Below are 20,725 nucleotides of genomic sequence, written 5' to 3'. Positions count from 1 at the left end.
ACTGTCCTGTGATTAGTCAAGTAGAAGCTAAGAAATAATATATTTTATACAGATGAACTAACATTTCAGTCTCTCTACAAAACCATGTCCAGGGACATTAGGACAGACTGTCACGAAGCAACATGATCTAGTTCTGACTACTTCAGTGGAGCTGTGATAAAATGAATTTTATATATTCTTATGTTCTTTTTAATATAGTATAATCTCTCAAATACATATAACTTGGAATAATTTTGATTTGGACTGTATTTGAAATGAAAATCATGTCATTAAGCTGTGAGGTTTTTTTTCCCAAGATGTAGTAAAATGCACACAATCATTATTTGAGAGCAAAAGCAAATTAGCAATATTCTTCCTTGCTTTAATCTTTTACTGAATGACAATAATGGCAAATTAGATATTACTTCTAAGTTCTAACTTCACTTTATCATTTTGGATATCTGCCTGTGGAACATTTTACATGACTTCTAATTACAATGGTATGTGAGTCTTTGAGGTCCCTCACAACATGCCCATGGGACAGGAAAATTTTATTTTTGTGCAAATGCAAATGGAACTGTAGATTCACTAATTTGCTCAGAGAAGTAGGTGTTATATGAAAAAGTCTATCTGGTTGTCTTTAATTCCAGAGTATAATTGAGGAACCAACATCTTTGATCTGAGTAGTAAAATCAAATGGTATCTTCAAAAATACATTAACATTCAAGATACTACAGATTACTAAGATACTCCTTTGTGAGTTGGCTTGTTTAAAAAGAAGCAAAAGAAATAAATTAGACATGTAGATAGTTACATACTGCCCATGGTTCTATAGAATTGTACATCTGTGAAGAAAACCGATCCAAAGTGCTGCATTGCACAACTTCACAACACTGCAGTTAGATTTCTCCTTGTATTTACAGACTGGATTTATTTTAAAATCTATTGAAGCTTTGTAAAGTTATAAATATGCAGCTCCACAGATCTGGAGGTCAGATTTCTATGACTGTAATAGATAGCTTCTGCTTACAAAGCTCTTCAATTTATAGTCAAGCTCTGCTATCTTTTTACTTGTATGTTTGATCTACAATGAAATATGCATGTGAGTGAACAAGCAGTTTTTGTCGCAATATTATACGGCTTCACAGTACTGACAGTATTCCAAATTAAAAACATATATATGGACTGAAGTACTAATCTAAAAGGGGCAAAATATGACAGTGTTTGGTAGGAACAATTCTAAGAGGTGTAACAGCACTTGCTTGGTTTCACAGGAAATATAATTGAATCAAGGCATAATGCTATTTTTCTCTCCTTGTCAGTATTTCTGAAGGTTTATATCAATACAAGTGAAATCTCATTTTGACTCCTCCATTAATATTACGAACGCTGATTAAAACAAGTCAACAAACAGAAAAGCAGGCATTGGTCTTAACATCTTCAATTTTGCCAATATGTGAGCACGCAGCATTTTGGATTATTAAGCTTCCAGTTGTAATCTTCACCTCCTGAAAAGGAGCAGAAAATATGACTTTTTAGCATAGAATCATACAATCATAGAATGGCCTGGGTTGAAAAGAACCATAATGATCATCTAGTTTTAACCCCTCTGCCACGGCCAGGGTTGCCAACCACCAGACCAGGCTGCCCAGAGCCACATCCGGCATGTAAACTTTGCCCTCAGATCTGCGAGAAGGGCCTGCCTCAGAGTCATGTAACACTTAGATTCTAGTCTTGCACAAATCCATGTGAATCACAGGGCTTCTGATCCTGTGGCTGGTGCTTCATTAACTAGGTGGGACACTGCAGATCCCCTCCTGCAACAGCCACTCTATTGGGGTATTTAATAAGAGCAAGGCTAGGTGGAACCAGGATACACAGGTGGGCATTTGGAGCTTGTAATAATTAGGGGAATATTTCCATTACCGTATGAATTATTTTTTTTATTTTGTAAAATACTGTTTGTAAGTATTAATAAGAATAACTTATTTACATTAAAGCAAAAGCAGACTATGACTTAGAAGCTGAAACAGTAGGCAGTAAGATATCATCAGCACTCCATAACTGTTGTAATGGAACAGTACAATTGTACTGGCATAGTCAATCAGAAAATCAATCACATAATCATTAGGGTTGGAAAAGACCTCCAAGATCTAGTCCAGTCATCAGCCCATCCCCCACAAGGTTGCCCACTAACCTTGTCCCTCAGTGCCACATCCACACGGTTCTTGAACACTTTCAGGGACTGTGACTCTACCACACGGTAGCCTGTTTCAACACCTCACCACTATTTCTGAGAAGTTTTTCTTAATATCCAACCCGAACCTCCCCTGGTGCAACTTAAGGCCATTACCTCTTTTCCTATCACTGCTACCTGGGAGAAGAAGCTGGCCTCCGCCTCACTACAATCTCCTTCAAGTAGCTGTAGAGAGCAATATACTCTCCCCCGAGCATCCTGTTCTTTATACTGAACAATCCCAGTTTTCTCAGTCACTCCTCATACAACTTGTGCTCCAGACCCCTCACCAGCTTCTTTGCCCTTTGTTGGACACAGTCCAGGGTCTTCAATCTCTTGGCATCCCTTGATTTCATATTGTAATGAGGAGAAATAAAGAATATTCTATATTTTAGTGCATGTTCTGACAGCACATTTGGAACATCCACTCTGGATTGATTAACTTTCTTGATTTTCTTTCCAGTTGTCAACAAAAGGAAAGAAAATTGGAAGACAAAAGGTTTCATAGTTCTCATTTAACATTCTATGTCTCTGCAGCCTCAGGTTGAACATTCGAGCAGCTATGGTGGCATCACTCAACAGCTGATACTACTGCCAGAAGAGATGTATATCAAATGCTAACCCAAGGAAGGAATTTGCCTATAGATGGAAATCTTGTGAGGAAATGTGAAGCAAAATCTATTTTCCATCCTTCTTCCTCAGATCCTAAGTATACACAAAAACTTTGAAAATGAAATAATCTTAGATTTTCAGTATTTGCCAAAGTCTGTCAATGCCTCATGCTAGTCGAGAGTAAAATGTGTGAGTTTTAGATATTGTCTATATAAAGTTCCTACCTATACAATCGATGCCTTTAATTTCATGGCCATATAATCTTCTCATAATTAACACAATTACTCAGTGACAATAGAAAAAAAAATTGTGCAGAGGACTGGGATTAGTCCTGGGACTTACACAAGTCAGACTACGGTGTTTCCCCTAGCAAAGACAGCTTTCAGAGCCAAGAGGCCAGGTGAGAGCCTTGACCTACGCATGCAGCAGCATTGACTTCAGTCCAGATGGCTGAAGGGCTTAGAAGAGATTATTCTGAGGATGACAATCTTGTGTCTATCTACTGTGGCTTTTAGCCAGGTTTGTGACATGCTCATCCTGTATTTCATTGACCTGCCATCTATCCAGGGTTGTTCAGAGAAGTTGCGTAATAAAACCAATGAGCTGGCTCAGCTCCAGCTGGTCCTGATGCTTTTCCAGTGCGGGTTGTGTTAGTTGTGTGAATGAGACCTGAGACACAATGAGAGGGAAACTAAGTAGCTCAGAAGCTTTTTAAGAAGTAAATTTTATTTGGCAGCTAATTGCTACTGCAAATAAAATTTTCAGTAAATGAGATAAGGTTGGCAATATCTGCTAGGAAATTTGCAACATGCTTCTTAGGCTTAAATTAACTGATTCTGCATTTTCTAATGAGCTTGGCTTCATTGAAAATCAACTCTGTGAGTGACAGCATGTATAAACCATCCAACCATTCTTACTTTCCCTGTGTGCGTATTCAGAACTCTATCTTCAAATAACCTTAGAGAAAGTTTTTGTTGCCTTTTTCTTCTTGTTAGTTCAGCACAGCTAACAGTAAGGGCCTTATTTCATAAAGCAAACGTGCAATGATGCAGCAAAATCAATTTAGTCACACTGATGCAAATTTCTCATACAGATATGATGGTTGTGTGCAAAGCAGGATGTTGCTGAATACACACAGTATTTAAAACAAAGTAAAAGACAGAGATTTCAGTCTTTTCAACAGACTGCTCAGCATGATGGATATAGATGGTCCTGGAAGCCCATGATAAAAGAAAAGAGACTCACAGGTCAAAATAAGGGCTCAGTTTGACCAAGAGTGTTCATTAGCAATATCGGTGATGAGGAAGGAATATCTTTAGATTACATATTGCTGTAGATTAACAGATCAATATTAAAACGAAAACAACAAGTACAAAGCAAACAAACAAACAGACCACTCAACTTTTATATTTAAAAAGAGCACAATTGATCTTAAAATCATTGAGAAAATAAATATGAGATTGCATAGCTCCATTTTACAGTTACTTTTCAGAACCTAAGTGAAAATGGATGTATTTTTGGTCTGGGCTGTTCTTAGTAATTTAGCATGATCTGTTTCCAACAAAAAGAACAAACCTCTCACACTCAGTGAGAATAAGAAGCGAACAAAATGTACCTTACTGAGGGTATTCAGCCAAAGATCTATGGGAAAAAATCACACAGCTTGTGAAAGTATGCTGAAAATCAGGTGTGTCAGAAAGTGAGGTGATAATATGAGTACCAGTAATAAGAGAGAACATTTTCCTTTGCAGTCTACAAGGATGCGGGGAATTTGTTTTTTATTGTTATTACTATTACTTCAATTTTTTAATAGAAATGCTCCAGAAAATTGTGAAGTTGCTAAAAATTAACTTCAGCACAAAATTTCTGGATATTTGATAAATGACTCTAAGGAACTTTTGAAACAAAAAGATTCCAAAGATTTTTCATTGCGATATAATGTTACTTAACGTAATAATAAATGAAAGACCGAAGTTCAAACCAAATTATTTCAGTGAAAGTGCAGCTTTTTAATTGATTCCAAACTATGTCTCAAAATCTTTTCTTTAGTAAGTATTTCAAAACTGGGAAAACATCTTTTTCTTAATTAGAATGGAAGTATATTCTGATATTTAGGAATCTAGCGTTAAACAAAATCTTTGTTCCCTGCATAAAGATGGCAGTACTGGAGGTGTTGCTTTCAGTATTCACATTAGAGTAGTGGAAAAAAGATGGTGCATGGAGTTCCCCTTCCACACGCATTCACCCACTACTGTTTTTACTGATGTTAAAATGGTAGTTAAAGCAATGTTTTTTTCCTCCTTCTACCTCCTAAGAAAGAAATATAGAATTTTCCATTTTAGGAATGAAATCAAGACAGTATCTCAACCTGGTAGATTGCAGTGTCCCAGTGGAATCAGATGACTTGAGATATATAACTGTGTTGTTGATCCAAATTCTCTTTGGAATGAATGCGCTTACACTTATTTATACTTACAGTAGGAAGTTAACAAAAGTTTACAACACTTCCTATCTTTCTAGCAACAAAAATAATGCTAACAAGAATCCTAGTAGGAATCCTCATCAGAGAAAGAGATGAAGACAAGGGAAGAGCTTAGACAGGTATGAAGCTAAGCACTCAATTATCGCTGCATTTTGAATCCACAGGCACTACAACTATACCCCCTACTCTATAATTCCTGAGATTACGGAAATTTAACAAACAGAAGCTGTGGCCCCCACTGGATAATTCCCAAGTTCCTTGAAATGAGTCTAATACCCAACAGGGTTACTTGTGCTGCAGCAGAAAGCTATTTCTGGCATTTTATGTGTCAGAAAAGAAACCGGATGTGATGGATTTGGAGCTGCCCTGTGATAATTTAGGAATGAGGTCTGTTGGCCTGATTATTTAGACGAATATCTAAAAACTCATTTGGGATGGACTTGCAAGTGAATTCTTAAATTCTCTCTGGGACAGTCTGTACTGGCAATGCTGGGATGCCCCATTTATGTAGAGGCTGCACAGACAGGGAGCACAGGGGCTTTAAGCAAGGGACAGATTTAGTTCTGTGCCACCATATCTCTGCACAGGCAATCCTAGCATCCTACTCATGCCTCCAGAGGTCCACTGGGATTTAGAGATGGGACATGTCACTGGTTGATAAAGTAACTGCCTAGAGAGTTGCTAGGAGACATTAAACAGGTGTCTTCATGGTTAGCCAAGTTCATTCCATGTGTTCATGGAATTGTCATGGAAGGGAAGGTTAACCCTAAAAATACATTTTAGTGATTTTTACCTACTGGACATTCAGAATTGTCACATTGCCTTTCTTTTAGGAAAGAACCTTTTCTGTGAAGGGGATCATAATACCTAATCAGATGATCCTAGGGTTAATTTACAAAAGCACTGCAACATCTCTGAACATTAAACTAATATTAAACTGTGCAGTGATATCGTTAATCCACAGCTTATGCTTACAGCATGTTGAATTGAGTGCTGGGAACATCTGGTTGGTGGTTGAACCCAGGTATGGAGAGCTTCCAACTGAGATGAAGTTGGACAAGCAATTCTTGAGTGCTGGTGCTTATTTTTCACACGCTGAATTTGACTCAGGTAAATGGTGTATATAATAGGGTGCAAAGAAGATTTCTAAGAAACCATTCCTTAACTAAGAGAAAAACATTTTTTGTGCGTGTGTACATTGGGTAATTGTAGTATGGAATATATAAAACTGAAAATCCTAAGAAAAAACACTGAGCCAGGTTTTTCAACGTTTTCTCATTTGTTCCTGATGGAGAGGACAAGTACATAGTTTACCGTAGCTTTATGGGTTTGTGATTGTGGAATTCAAAAAAGCAACCTACAGGCCTAAGCCGTTTTGTAGACGGATATCTAATTCAGCCATCTTAGCTAGTGAGGAATTATATTCATTCACTGCTTATTCTAGCTGCTCTGGTAAGTAAAGTTCTCCTTGATCACTGTTGCTGGGAAGACTATTATATTACATCTTCCTAAATTAATTTCTAATGTACTTATCTCGCCTCCAGTGAACATTTTTTTATATTTTGTGCTTTTCATTCATCAGTGAAAACAGCCATATATTAAAACACTGATTTACCATGAGAAGCTGGAATAGAAAATGCTGTATATTCTGAAGTAGGACTCCCCACCGACTGCTTTGTGTTGCTATTTGTGGATTCTGGCCAAAAAGTTGCTATGTCCACCTCCTGGATGACCAGAATGGCAGAAGCATTTTTTAATGACATAGATTGAGTGCTGAGTCTTCTCTACCACTTCCTTCCCTGTTGCCACAAAAAGGATGGAATTGTACAGATCACATTGCCAGCATCAGAACTTTATTTTGGGCTATGAGAAAACTTTGGAAAGAGATTATTTACTGTCACATGGCTGTCTCAAGAGGAGGAAATGTACATGCCAACATTTGGTGGTAATCCAGGAAGGATTCATGACTGCTAGAAAATCTAGAAATGCAAGAAAGCAAACAGTGAACCAAAGACAAAAGGAAGAAACCAAAGTCAACAAATAAATTGTTTTTGTCTAAAAATAGTGAATGGAACTCCTAATGATGAGCCCTTTCTTGAGAAGTCCTGATGGGTAGTCAATGGCTACGACATTCTGTAGCTGAAGCTCCAGAATATACTTTTTGTAGAGTAATTTGCAGGAACTTACACTGAAAATGGCAAAGGCCTAGGCTATGGTGACAAAGTCTATATCTAAAGAGAAGACAAGATGCTGAGGGAATAACAGCTATTCTAAAATTTGCTTTAACTGGGGTGTCTGGAACAAGCAAAGGATATAACGAAACACTGTGAACAGAATAAGTAGCATAGCAAACTCTCAAATTCTTCTTTGAGTACGGAAGGTGGTACAAGAGATGAAGTAATCTGTTTCTGGATGTTTCCTCCACCTAGTCAGCATGACTTACACATTTTCTAAGCTGATTCTGTATCAGCTTGTCACAGTCTTCATTTTATCTCTATTGATTTGTCACCCCGGTGAAGCACTGAGGAGCCAAATGAGTCATGGCCTGCTCCTAGCAGTGACTAGACCAAATTGTCCGCTGCTTTAAGACCAAAGACATTTTTCAGACTTTTTCAAAGCAGCACCAAGCAGCTCAGTCTGGGACATCTGTGTCACAGGAAAAAATGTTGAAATGTGAAGCTCTGCATCAATTAAAAATTTTACTAGTTATATTTGGGGCCTGGCTAGGACAGAAATGTGAAAGCCATCTGTATTATCTCATTGACAAACTTCAGTTTTCCAGAAGGACAGCACAGCAGCCATTCAGGATTTACTCCTTTTTTTTTTATTTTTTTTTTTCTGCAAAGTTGGGCATTCCTCCATAAGAGATGTAAAAAGATTACTTGTGGGGCATTTCAGAGCAGAGGATTATTTGATTTTCTCTGAATTTTCTGGTAACCCTTGTTTATGAAAAGTATGGATTAGACTAAGTATAGTTCCAGATGATCAGCCCTATACATCTATCTGAGGTAGGCTCGATGATAAGGATTTTCTCTACAGTTCACTACATCTATCCTGGAAATCCATTATTCTATTAGAGGATTTTTGAGATAGGATGCTGGGGATTCTGAGGAGTCTGTTGTACTTGTTTAGCCTATTTGCTGTCTACTTCAGTATGGGATCACCCAATTGAAGTGTTTTCCTATCACATTTCTCAACCATAATTAGCAGTGTTGTGCTTCAGTTCTGCCCAGGTCAGGGTTGGGTCAAAGGCAAGGCTAGTCGTCCTGCATGTTACATGCTATGTTTTTCTTTATCTCATCTCTTTTTGCAATGATGTATAGTTTCAGGACAGCAGTGACTCCTCTTATTAGTGGTTTAATGTCTTAAAGGTCTGTAGGGTAATTGCCATGTGCACCTCTGTTGTTCATAACCTGGATGCAGGTTGCCTTTGTCATGGCAGCAGATAATTTGCTTAATGATTGTATTTGTATAGTGGTGGGCTCCTTTCATTCCTCGTAATCTGTGCCCCCTGCCCAACATACTACCTATAGCACATGATCTAGTGTACCTGATCCCTTGCTTAAAAACACGCCCGGTGCCCAGAAGCCATCTACCCCTTTTTGCTCTAACACAATACAATCTCCTCTGGTTAGACAGACATGCCACAGATATTTAATCACATCTTCACCAGGCTTATGCCTACATTTTCTGCACAAATTAGCCAGCTGAAGGGAATCCCAAGGAATGGCCCTTTTGGTCACCTCCTTGGCATCTGGCAGATAACTCAGTTTTAGTAATAGGAACTACCATAAATTCACTCAACACAAATGAGTTACATGAATTAGAGGCTGCTGAAAAATTCTGAAACATCCAATTCATCCTTGTCATTTTCTTGATCAGAGTCATCCCAAATATCCTCATCCTAACCTCCCAGGAACAGAATCTTTAAAGAATCTGACGGGTTGTGGATGCAAGTTATCATTATTTCTACCCTGCCTTCTACAGTTTGTTTTTCCTTTTCTTCCCTATTTGTTTCTGTAATTGTTCTATTTGCAGGAATAGTAGGATTTTTGTGTTGCTTTCTTTGTTCAACCTTATAGCACAACATTCTCACTTCATTTTCTTTATATTCCTTACCTGACTTGCTGTTTCCAAATGTGTTCCCAATATCTTGCATATGATTCCCTTTTTGTTAATGTCTTTCATTTTCCTTCTTGTGAGTTTTGTCCATTCCTCTACTTTATTCTAGCTATCCCAATGTTTATGTGCCCATTCTTCCAAGAATTTTGACAAAGGGTTAGCTCCACGCATCCCTAAGTGCTCAGCGACTGAATGTGCCATCTTGCCAGCTACACTGATCTTTGTCACAGGTGAATTATTGAAACAACTTCTCCTTGTGAAGTTAACCAGAAGAATTTATTAGCCACTATTTAAACAGAATTACTGATTAAACAAAAGTGGCAGTCAAACACTCTATGATGGATGGTTAATTGGCATTGAAACCTCTACTACTTACTACAGGCCTAATAATTAAGCTAGCCTGAAGTGTATGAAATGCCACTTAGGCTTGATATAAATGAATGTTGTATCGCATAGAAATGTCTCTTGCTTCACTGTAAGGATCAGATAAGGGATCTCTCAACACTGAGGAGTAACCTTGAAAGGTGTCCGCACTCAAGGAGAGATTGCCACCATGCAGCCCGTTGCCATGTGGGAGAGCTCAACCAACTCTATCAGATGCAAATATTTATAATGTAAAGTAGTTGGCTGGTAGTCCAACTTCTTCCTTTAATGGTCATACAGTATGTGCCACTTTTCTTTCTTATCAGTAGATTTCCAGCTACAACTGTTCTGCATTCACGTTCTTGGGTAGTTGGTGTAGTTCCTGATATGGCATGTCTCTTCATGCTGACATAGAATGATTCTGCACTATTTTGCAAATTTTGCATACTCGTTCAACTCCAATTAGGTCTGCTTATCAGCAGTACCTGAACCAAAAACCTGCCAGCATGAGGTAGAAAGAGTGTATCTCATACCCTGATGGCCAGAGGCAGTGTAGTGTGGCTGTGGTCTGAAAACCATGCAGCCAGGTTGGCATAAAGGGGTGCAGCATCTTAATAACTGTTCCCAGATTTTGTTTGAGAAATGCAGTTCAACACTCCAAGGCTTTTCTCTTCACTCTGTTCTTCCTATAGCGAATGGCTGCATATATTGGGATGCCTTTTCTTACCGCTTTTTGCTCCTGCCCTGAGTACTCCTAGTAAAATTCCCTCACTAACAGCAAGGACAGCAGGGCTCTACATTCAAATCATAAAAGTTCAAACATTTATTTTATAACAGATGCTATTTGGATGTCATGAGATTACAGATTTTACAGCAGAGTTCAAGTGTGCTTTGCAAACATTCCAAGCAAACAAATTTTGCAGGAAACAAAATTGTATATATATTACTAATCACTGGGCCACAAGTGGTTTGTGGGGATATGATTTCCAACAAAGCACCTGCTCAAATCCTCTGCAGGTGGCCTTTGTACCTTTAGATAATCTCTATTTTGCTGTCCAGCCTTCTACTGGATAAACAGCTAATTCTAGTTGCACAAATGTTTGATTAACTTATGGCTTCCTGTCACTCACTAGAAATATATTATTCATTGACTTTCCAATCGTTTGCCATTAAAACTAATCAAATGCACTTCAGTGATCACCTGCCTATCCCAGTGGCAATTTTGTTGTTTTTCTTCACCTTACAGAACTCATGCTGTCATCATTAGTTTTAATTCCTGAACCTGTTTCATCATTCACCATTTACATACTCTTGGCACATTAGCTCCCGTCACAAGGACCTAGCAGAACACCATCATACAGTGCTGGACAGCGAAGATGGCAGTGAGGAGGACAGGATTTGAGCTGGGTCAGGAGGCAGAAGGTGCTCTGGAGAAGCGCTGCTGGTGCTGTCTATTGGCAAGCTAAGAGCTGAGAGGGTATAGCTGTATTGGTATTTGGAAGCAGGAATGACATTTATCACTGGTCTAGAAGGGATTGCCAGGAAGCGGGCTACTGAGTCATCTGGCATGTGCTTGAATCAGCCCATGACTGACCCATGACCAATATGTAGGTGATGTTTTACGTCTGCGTGTGTACTTAAGTTCAAGCATTTGATTCAGCAAAACGGTGCACCCAAACTAGAATTGTACTTTTTAAGTTTTACTGATTGCCTATTTAGTTGGGTGATGTGCCTGTGAACAGCGGCATTGATGCCATGGGCCAAACTGAACACAGGCTAAAATTTCCACAAGCATCCACACATCGAGTGGGGTTGAAGTATGACCACCACAAGAATCTCTGATAGGATTGAGGCCCCTCTGGCCCGACCACTTGCCCCACATGAGCAGGCAGCCACTTGATCAGTAGCCGAGGAGACGTGGGCTGCAGCAGTCGAAAGTCTTTAACAAAGTGCACGTGGGCCGCTGGGGTGCAGGGCTTCTTTTGGGCGGCGAGGACCGCGCACAGACCCCAGCATCGGGGCAAAGCGGACGAGAGCCATTAGGGGCGGGCCTACAGCGGGCGGGGCTTATGGGGGCGTGGCTTATGTGGCGCGGGGCGCTGTGGGGGCGGGGCCTGCGTGAGGGTGGGGGCTGGTTCTTGCGAGGGCGGGCCGGGAAAGCTCGAGCCGCACGTAGCCGGCGGGCGTGGCCTAAGGGGGGGGCGTGTCGCGGAGGGGGAGAGGAGCGGGGCGGGGCGCGGGCGGCCGTTGGCCGTGTGGCGCGGCGGGGCAGCCTCCTCCCGGGGCAGGCACACAAACAGCGCGGGCCGCGCGCGGGTGGGGTGTCGGCGCGGGAAGGCGGGCGAACGGCGGCGGACAGCGGGGCTGCTCCGCATCTCTTCGGCGCTCCGGCGACCGGCTCGGGACAATGGAAGAAGCGACGGCTACGGTAGCGGCGACGGCGGCGGCGGCCGGGGGGGGGCCGTGCCCGGTAGATCGGACGGGGGCGGCGACGCTGAGCGGGGAGAACGAGGCCGAGAGCCGCCAGGGCCCGGCGGAGCGGGGCGGGGAGGCGGCGCCGCTCAACCTGTTGGACACTTGCGGCGTGTGCGGGCAGCCCATCCAGAGCCGGCAGCCCAAGCTGCTGCCCTGCCTCCACTCCGTGTGCCAGCGCTGCCTGCCGCAGCCCGACCGCTACCTCATGCTGCCTCCCGCCGCCCCAACCAAGGAGCCGCCGCCTCCCCCTTCCTCGCCCGGCCCCTCGTCCCTGCACTGCACGCCAGGTAAGGCCGCTGGGGACGCGCGTGTCGCGATAGGCGACGGAGTGTTGCGAGGGGAGCATGGTGGGCGGGGAAAGAGGGGGGAGGGGGCTGGGGCGGCGTTCCTTTTCTTTCGTTCGAATTTCCCACCTCGACCCGGGGAAGTCCTGCGGATGTCAACCTCGTTGCGCCGCGCTCCGCCGGGCGGCGGGGTGGCACCTGTCCGCACCGCGCCGCGGGCGGCTCCCTCCGGCTGTAGGAAACTTGGTTCGTGTCTCAGTGGACAGTGAATAAGTTTTGGGGAGCTCCTCTCCCGTTGTGGGAGCTCGTGTTACGAGTGCATTTGAAATGATTGAGAAGCGCTCCGACCTGCGGCTGTATCCTAGGGAAGGGTACCCGCAAGCGTCCTCTGATCAGAGCGGGAAGGTCCTGGAGAATGCTGCGTGCAGAGGGGGAGGCAGAAAGAAGCTCGGTTTTCATGATAGGAGTTAATAGGATAGATGTGGCTGTGCTTTTTGGGATATGCACTGTGAGCTCAAGTATAAAATTCTACCTGCAGAAGGCAGCGGGAACTCCAGACTGCTGTTATTAAGAAAGTATTGGCCTATTGTCCTCTTAAGTACCTGTACTAAAGGCACAGTGGCTTCTGTCTCTACTATCCCGCCAGCACATCTAATACAAAGGAGTACAGCTTGAACCATTTCCGGTTGTATGCAAAACCTCTGAATGCTTAGGACAATTGGAGCCTTGCTTGGGTTTACCTGAGAAAGTCAGGCCTGGGATGTTTGTTAGCAGGGTGTGCTGAGCCTCTTCCTCGACGTGGATGTCTGCGTTAGTATGTTCATTCAGCCTTTAATTTTAACATTTAATTTAGGTAGGAGTCAGGCTGTCTCATCAGAACTTCCAGAATGGGGGAAGTCGGTGAGACTCAAAGCTGGTGTATTTAAACTTGTTGGATCCAGGAGGTGCCGTTGCTTGTACATCTCAGAGCAGAGCCGTGAACTCCTGCATAGGAGGAACGTGAAAAGCTCAAACTTTGGTGGATGATGGAGTATTTCAAGATGGGACTTGGAAATGAGAAATGGGGGCAGAGATGCTGCCAGCTCAGGAGTTGCAACATAGGTTGTGGGAGCGTGTAATCATCCTAGGAGTTTCGAGGTCATGAACAGCATAGCTCAATTCCCAGATGTTATGCTTAAATATAGCAGAAATTAAAGTATGTCGTTGAGCATGAAGTGAGCTGAATCTTAAGAATAAAAAGATGAGTGCTGTTCAAACATCTGCTTACAGGAGGACAAAGGACAGCTGAAACAATGAATCGTAGCAGCAGTGAACTGATACCTCCATTTACTCTTTGATTATGTGAGTTGGTTCTGTGTGCATGAATAGCGCAATGTATACTTCTCTCTGTTCTTCAAGTATACAGCCATACCGCATTTTTATCCTACTTTCTTTCTAGTTATTTATGTGCTTCCACCCTCCTGTTAGTTGTCCAATGGGAAAAAGAAACCTGTATAGATCTCGCGGTCTTTGTCACATTCCTTAGGTCTTGTTGCTGTTTTGGTTACGTTAAAGTGAATGTATACCAGCTAATTACGTGTGTATTGGCTGCTTTGTTTTCCAACTGATTAAAGCAGCTGTAAATTTATTTTAGGTTCACCTTAAAGCTGATTATGGTGAGGAATAATGTGTTATGAAGTCCTAGAGTCTCAGAATACAGAAGAAAGGACAAAACAGTGTAAATCTGTTACAACCAGTAATATGTTGCGTGAAATGTGTATGAGAAGTGATCTGAAGTAATAAACAGAAGAGTATAAGCTTAGAAAGCTGGACGATAAATTCCTCATGTTATGTAAATTATAAGATACTGTGACTACACTGAAGAAATAAGCAGCAAGGAAGCTGTTCGCTAGAAGCAGTGTCCGATGTAAGAGCCACAACAGAATAACAAACTATGAAAAACTCCTGAAAGGTAAACAGAAAGGCTGCTTATGCACGTGTGCCGAGTAGTACCAGGCACAAAAAGATGCCTGGAGAAAGACTGGCAGGAGGGAGTCAGGCTTGAACAAAGGAAAGGCTCTGATTTGACAAATGCCTCAGTGCGCCAGCTCTGGGAAGGCGCGTCGTGCTGTGCTAATATCCACATCAGCTGAGAAACTGGGAGCTAAAAACAAACTGATTTTCGAGTATAGTCTGGATGTGTGGGCTCCTGTTTATCAGCGTTTTGTCTTCAGTGTACCACTTCCAAGCAGAAACGCTCTTTTGCTTTACTAAAACTGGTCTTGAAAGACAACTGGGAGATTGTTGGCTCACTCCCTGCAAAGTTATTAACAGCTAACAAGGGCGTGCTGAGGAAAAATCTTTCAAACCTGAGAATCTTGAGTGAGTTGAGTGCTGTGGTGTTGCACACTTGACACACAGGTCAGTGTGCACAGCGGTAATGCCAGGTGTCAAGACACAAGGGGTTTCCTGTGGTATATGTAAGTCGGTGTTCCTCCCACAGGGGTAGCCTGGTGGTGAGGCCACCTGCAGCATAGATATGCTCTGTACTGTCACATGTGTTCCATTTGGAAATAAAATGTTTTTTTTTCTATAGAAAAGAATACTTGGGAGTTTCTGGTCTCTGGTATTTCTGAGGTATAGTGTTGCAAAGACAACTGTGATTTCAGGAATGTTAGTACCGGAAAACTCTCGGCTTGCTTTCTGAATTGCCACTGGCAACTTATTTGATGTAGTTGATGTATTTTGTGGTTGCACTGCCAAACTACAGGCTGCTGGGCACAAACATGAAGCAGGAGGAATGCTGCAAGTGTGAGTCTGCAAATGTGATGCTTGTCTGCTGTTAAGAGTCTTGGCTAACTTCTTGTACGTTTCCCTTTTGTTTCTCAAATGACCCTTCTTCATTGTTTGATGGTGCAAATAATAATCAGTGTATACAAGGAAGCTGTGATTAGGAATCCACCATTTACCCAAATTTTGTGCTGAGTGGTGCTTAATGACTGGCCAAGTAGTAGAGTGAAATGGAGTGTCTGAACACCACTGGGCTTCTGTGGAACTTTTTTTGTGTGAGGGCTTGTCTCGCTCCAGCTGTTGGAGTAGTGTGTGTGTATCAAATCATCATATATACACACACACCTGGAGTGAGATAAAGACATAAGCAGGGTCAAATGTTAACCAACTAGATAACTACAAAGTCTGTAGAGTTAAGGAATGTGGGGAAGATGGGGAAGTTAGCAATAGTGAAAGAGGAATTCTAGTGAAGGGATCATGAATTGGGGAAAGTCAGTACCATGGGTTCCGGAATGTCCTGATAGCCCCTGGGGGCTGCGGGTTGATCAGTGACATCTTGTTGATCTTAACGGCTGGGTTGGGTGGAGAGAGACTACCTGTTCTACCTCTGAACTCTTTGGGTTTTTGTGCTCTCTGTTCTGCTCTTGTGCACCTCTGGTTGGGGCAATGGCATGTGCTCCCCCATTGGGTGATCTGCCATTGGGTGATTGCAGATCATGCCACAATCACACGCCTACCATCACCTGGCAGGCTGTTGAGCATGCATACTGGCTGCATGGTGGTCACTTACTACAAAACAACTGCAGAAATCAGCGTGACTTGCAAATGTTAACTGAGAGCAGATTCTTTCTGGTCACTCAACCAGACAACTTCCTCTTGTTGTCTTGATCATAGCCTTGGGCAGGTCCTGCTGAACAAATCCTTGAGACAAGGATGCTTTCTTGCAAATTCTCTCAGAGGTCCATAATAACCAAAGTTTGGTTGAGATTCTTTTTATTTAAGCCTATTAATTTTGCTTCATGCTGTAAATATGTTTTGGTGTTTGTTTCTTGTTGTTTGCTCAGCCTGTACAAAAAAAATAAAATCAAGACCTAATGTGTAGAAGAACTTGTGCATGGAAATGCATATGAAATTTTATGCAGGTATTAAATCGTACTAATTAAATCTGCCTAGTGTCAATAACCAGAATAATAGAGGGGAGTGTTTCTTCTTTGCCTTATCTGTAGACAAACCAACTAGCAAACTAATCTATATGAAGCTGTTAAAGCATGTAATGCTTGGGCACTCCTAGGATATAAATTCTTGAGGAGTGTCCAGACTAACAACTCAAATACATTCAATGCTTGCTCTTAATTAAGGAATAAATACTTCAGGTAGTAAACAAGGATTTCAGTGTTGTTCATGTTTTGTATTTTAGCTGATTAATGCCTAGAGATACTTGGTTACCAATACAAGTTGCAAGGTGTGGAATGAAGACCTAACCCTTGATATCCCATCATGTATGCAGATGGCATCCCATGTTCTGATATGTGCCATGCTCAGTCTTTCTCTGGATAGATTTGAACCCTCAGACTCTCAGCTGATCTTGGCATCTGCTGTCATCTGGACTTTGAGATGCCATCACTTCATTTTATGATGAAGACATAGCTTTTGAAATATCTTATATTTTCTTAATTTTCTGTATGTAACATGATCTTTCCCTTTTTAGGTTTGATAGTTAGGATCCTTATTAGTGAGTTTGAAGGACATAATAGCTTCATTTGAGCTTTCTTATGGTGAAGCTCGATTGTTCTTCCAGCTCTTGATAGTCTAGGAAGACTTAAGACGTCTTGATCTGCCTGCTACATATGTTTATTTCCATTTCATCTCACATATTGCTGCTTGATTAAAGTGAATTCTCTCCATCTTCAGTGCTACAGAGAATACATATTTTATTTATATATACACATACTCCCACAGACATACACATATGTGGTTGCCTCTATGCATTCTTTTACAAGTGTTACTTCCATTGTGGCACCATCAGGAAATAAATTCTTTAACTCATAACAAAATTAAGGAGATTTAGGAGTAAGTCTTTTTGAAAAGAACATGTGTTATAGATCTGCATTTACACTCTTGCTTTTTTTCCTTAACTATCCAATGGGTGACAGGAACACTGAAGCCACCAGATACATCAGAGGAGCATCAAAACCTCTGTAGTTGTGTAGCCACTCCAGTGGAGTTGGAAGTTGTCTAGAAGTTACTGTACCAAGTTCTGAATAGTCCAATTTGAGACACTTTTTAAAAAAAAGGTTTAAATCCTCAGGGACAAACCTAATTCAGTTCAGTTTATTCTTTATGGAAGCGTACTGAAGAGTCAGCAGGTCGTGCAGTGGGTTTTTGACTTGGCCTGCTGACTTGCATCTATGCCATAGAACGGCCTTGTTCACTCCATTTTAACCATTTGAGCTTGTAACGTGTAAGGAAGAAATTTCATGGAAACTCTTCTGAATGTAGTATTGTCAAAGAAGACATTCTTCAGTGCAGGGAAAGCCAGTGGTGTCAAGCTTGTATTAAAATGCTCTATAAGGAATTTCCATGCTATTGAATGGAATTTCCCATCTCTAGTAAACTTGTGAGGCCGGTACTTTCCCTGTTATGCCTAATCTAAAAATGAGGCAGGGGAAAACCAAGACCAATTGAATTTCAAAGTAATTTCAATGTGACTGTATTTTTAATTTGGGCCCTGTAGTGTATGTGCTGAACCTATGATCCAGCTGAATTATGAATAATACCATCATTTCTTAATGTTAACGAAGATTTGGTTACTGTGTAATTAATGGAAAAAGAAGTCAAAATGTAGAGTTCTAGTAGCTGCTTAGGCTTTGGTTATCAGCACTGTTGAATGAAGTGGGTTTGACAGTGCAGCTGGAATTCCTTGTGAAAATACAGAATAATGTGCAGGGAAGGAGGGAACAAGCCAAAGATTGTGTTGTTTCTGAGATCACAGTTATGTTAAAAGGCAGTTCCTCTGTGTAAGTTCTGATTACCAGCTTTCCTTCCTGCAGTGTACTGGTGAACCAAGTCTGCTCCAGTGGTGTGGAAGGAACTGCTGTCTGTGGATTTGGATGAACTAGGGGAGCAGGGAGTTGTTACATCCACTGTTAGTTCAGGAAAAGCAAATGGCAGTGTGATTTCTGCCAGCTTTTTGTGATCTGGAGTGAAAATACTTGCTGTTACTCCCTTGAGTAGTTTCCTACTGATGTTTCCCATAGTACTTAAAGCAGAACATTTGCCTATTAAAAATTCTTAATGGATTTATTGCCTCTTACTTAAATTTCATCTGCTGTAACAGCTTAAATGTGCTTTTGTGTGTATGCATGCGTGTGTGTCTCTTTGGCTAATTTAAGGGTCATAAAAATGTCCCAACGACGCTGTTGAAATTTACCTCAACAATTAGTTAACTGTGGAGTCATTTACTGCTTAAAATATAAGACTGCTCTGAAAGTAGTGCCTTCTATTTTACGACGCTGGCCTGGGACACCAGAGGCAGATGCCGATGGGATGGCAGTAGAGGTTGAACCTTCCCACTAATATCCCATTACATGTTGTACCCTTTGAACCTCACTGTTACAGCTGAGCTGACTGAATTTCTACTTAAACTCCTTTTTCTAAAGGATGGAAAGAGTATAAAACAAATGTTTCTCAACAAAGCAGGAAATAATTGTGTAAAGTAATGGAGAATAGGGATTTATATAAACAGTTATTTGAAGATTTTATGTGGCAAGACTGTATGCTGCCACACATTCATTGTTAACGTGATAGAGGATTGATGACAGACCAACTGTGTAGTTTTTGTTAGTTTGGGGGTGACATTGTTTCTCAGGCAGCTTTGGAAAAAGCCAGTCAGCGAGCAGAGTTCAGCAGTTGGAGCTGCACTCCTGGATTCTGGGGCTCTTGTTTCTCTGGACTTCGATCGCGGGCATATCTTCATTTCAAAAACAGAACTCTGCAACTCCAGAGCTGAACTCTCCTTAAGCAGGAGTGCACGTACAGGTGAGCTGAGCCATTTGCTTGATGACTGTAGGAAGATTCCCACTTCTGATAGTGAGTGAGTGGCACTTCACTACTTCTTTTCAGTGGTGCATTCCACTTTCTGCCTGGTCTCTTAGGTGAATCTAGTACTATTTGAATAAAATTCAACTGTAGCTGAAATACTATTTGAAATTAAAGGCTTACTTAATTTGAGATGTGGCTGGATGTTCTTCCCAGTGAGCTGAAACACATCTCTGTACTGTACACAGTCAATAAGAATCAGGACTGTTTTTAGATATTTGCCTGGAAAAACCATCTGTATTTTCTAGAATACCTACTTTTAGTTCAGAAAGCACATAATAAACTTAAAAGTTCATTTTATCCTCCTCATTCACTTCTGGACATCTATTAGTGAGCCACTGTGGCTAAGGATATGCAGGGTTGATATTGATGCGATGCTGTGAGCCAACCCAACGGAAGATCAGATGACACTGCTGCTAAATTGCAGTACCAATACTTGCGACACTGATGCTCGTTAGGGACTGCTGTCAGCTGGGGAGTGAGTAGGGTGGAAGAAGGAAAAGCAGTAAGCTGTAGAACTGCTGGGAGAGGAAAATTGGGTTTATAAAGTGGGAGTAAGGTTCTGATTTTAAAGATAAGGTACAGTGCTTCTGTCAAACAGACCAGTGCTGACAGGCCCAATCCTGGAAATGAATAGGGTGCAAGATCAGCCTATACAGCAATAGTGTGATTTGAAATATGTGTATGTGTATGCAAATCTATCTATACTGGGCTTTGAATCATCTTTATAGTGGACAGTGGGTCAGCTGAGATAAAGACGGCCTGTTTAGCAGACAAGCTCTGCCAAAAGAGCATACAGCTTTGTCACGATATGTAGTATCGGTAATGTGCTACCTCCAGGCTTCCAGGAACACGTTTCAAGAGCAGATACAGTGCTTTGGTGTGTTCATAATCCTGGTTCCAGGAACACCTTTGCTTGCTTAAGCAATTGAATTTTAGCCCTCAGTAGTTTAATTCCTTACTTCAGGGGGTCTTTCAACGAGTATTAGTAGCTATTGTTCTCACTCATGCCTGTGAACTGTTGGCCATACCAGCTGCCCAGTGCTTGGCCTTAACTACTTTTCTGTTTCCATCAGTGGGACCATGAGGGTTATAACCCATTGGCTAGAAAGCTATTCTCTGAACCAACACCCTGCTTGAACTGAATAGTTCAATCAAGTGTTAAAGAAACTTTTTCTCTTTTGAAAAGTTCTCTATTTAACTTTTCCTAAGTCCCTTCTCTATGCAAGAAGTGAAAAATGGATTAGCTTTAAAACTTACCCGAGTGTTATCTCAAAAAAAAAAAAAAAAAAAAAAAAAAAAAAA

General features: G+C 41.5%; 1 protein-coding gene across 1 annotated transcript in view; it reads left to right on the top strand.

The window, feature by feature from the left end:
- Positions 1 to 12,186: 12,186 nt before the first annotated feature.
- Positions 12,187 to 20,725, top strand: part of TRIM24 (tripartite motif containing 24) — a 58,531-nt gene continuing 49,992 nt past the window's right edge. The window contains exon 1 of the mRNA XM_042837577.1: positions 12,187 to 12,556. Within this exon, the coding sequence (XP_042693511.1) occupies positions 12,202 to 12,556 (355 nt within the window). The 5' untranslated portion in view covers positions 12,187 to 12,201. The remainder of the gene's footprint in view (positions 12,557 to 20,725) is intronic.

Source organism: Centrocercus urophasianus, unplaced genomic scaffold, assembly GCF_019232065.1.
Source record: "Centrocercus urophasianus isolate 14NV4802_14NV808 unplaced genomic scaffold, USGS_Curo_1.0 seq_73, whole genome shotgun sequence".
NCBI classification, from domain to species: domain Eukaryota; kingdom Metazoa; phylum Chordata; class Aves; order Galliformes; family Phasianidae; genus Centrocercus; species Centrocercus urophasianus.
This window is presented reverse-complemented; position numbering and strand designations above follow the sequence as displayed.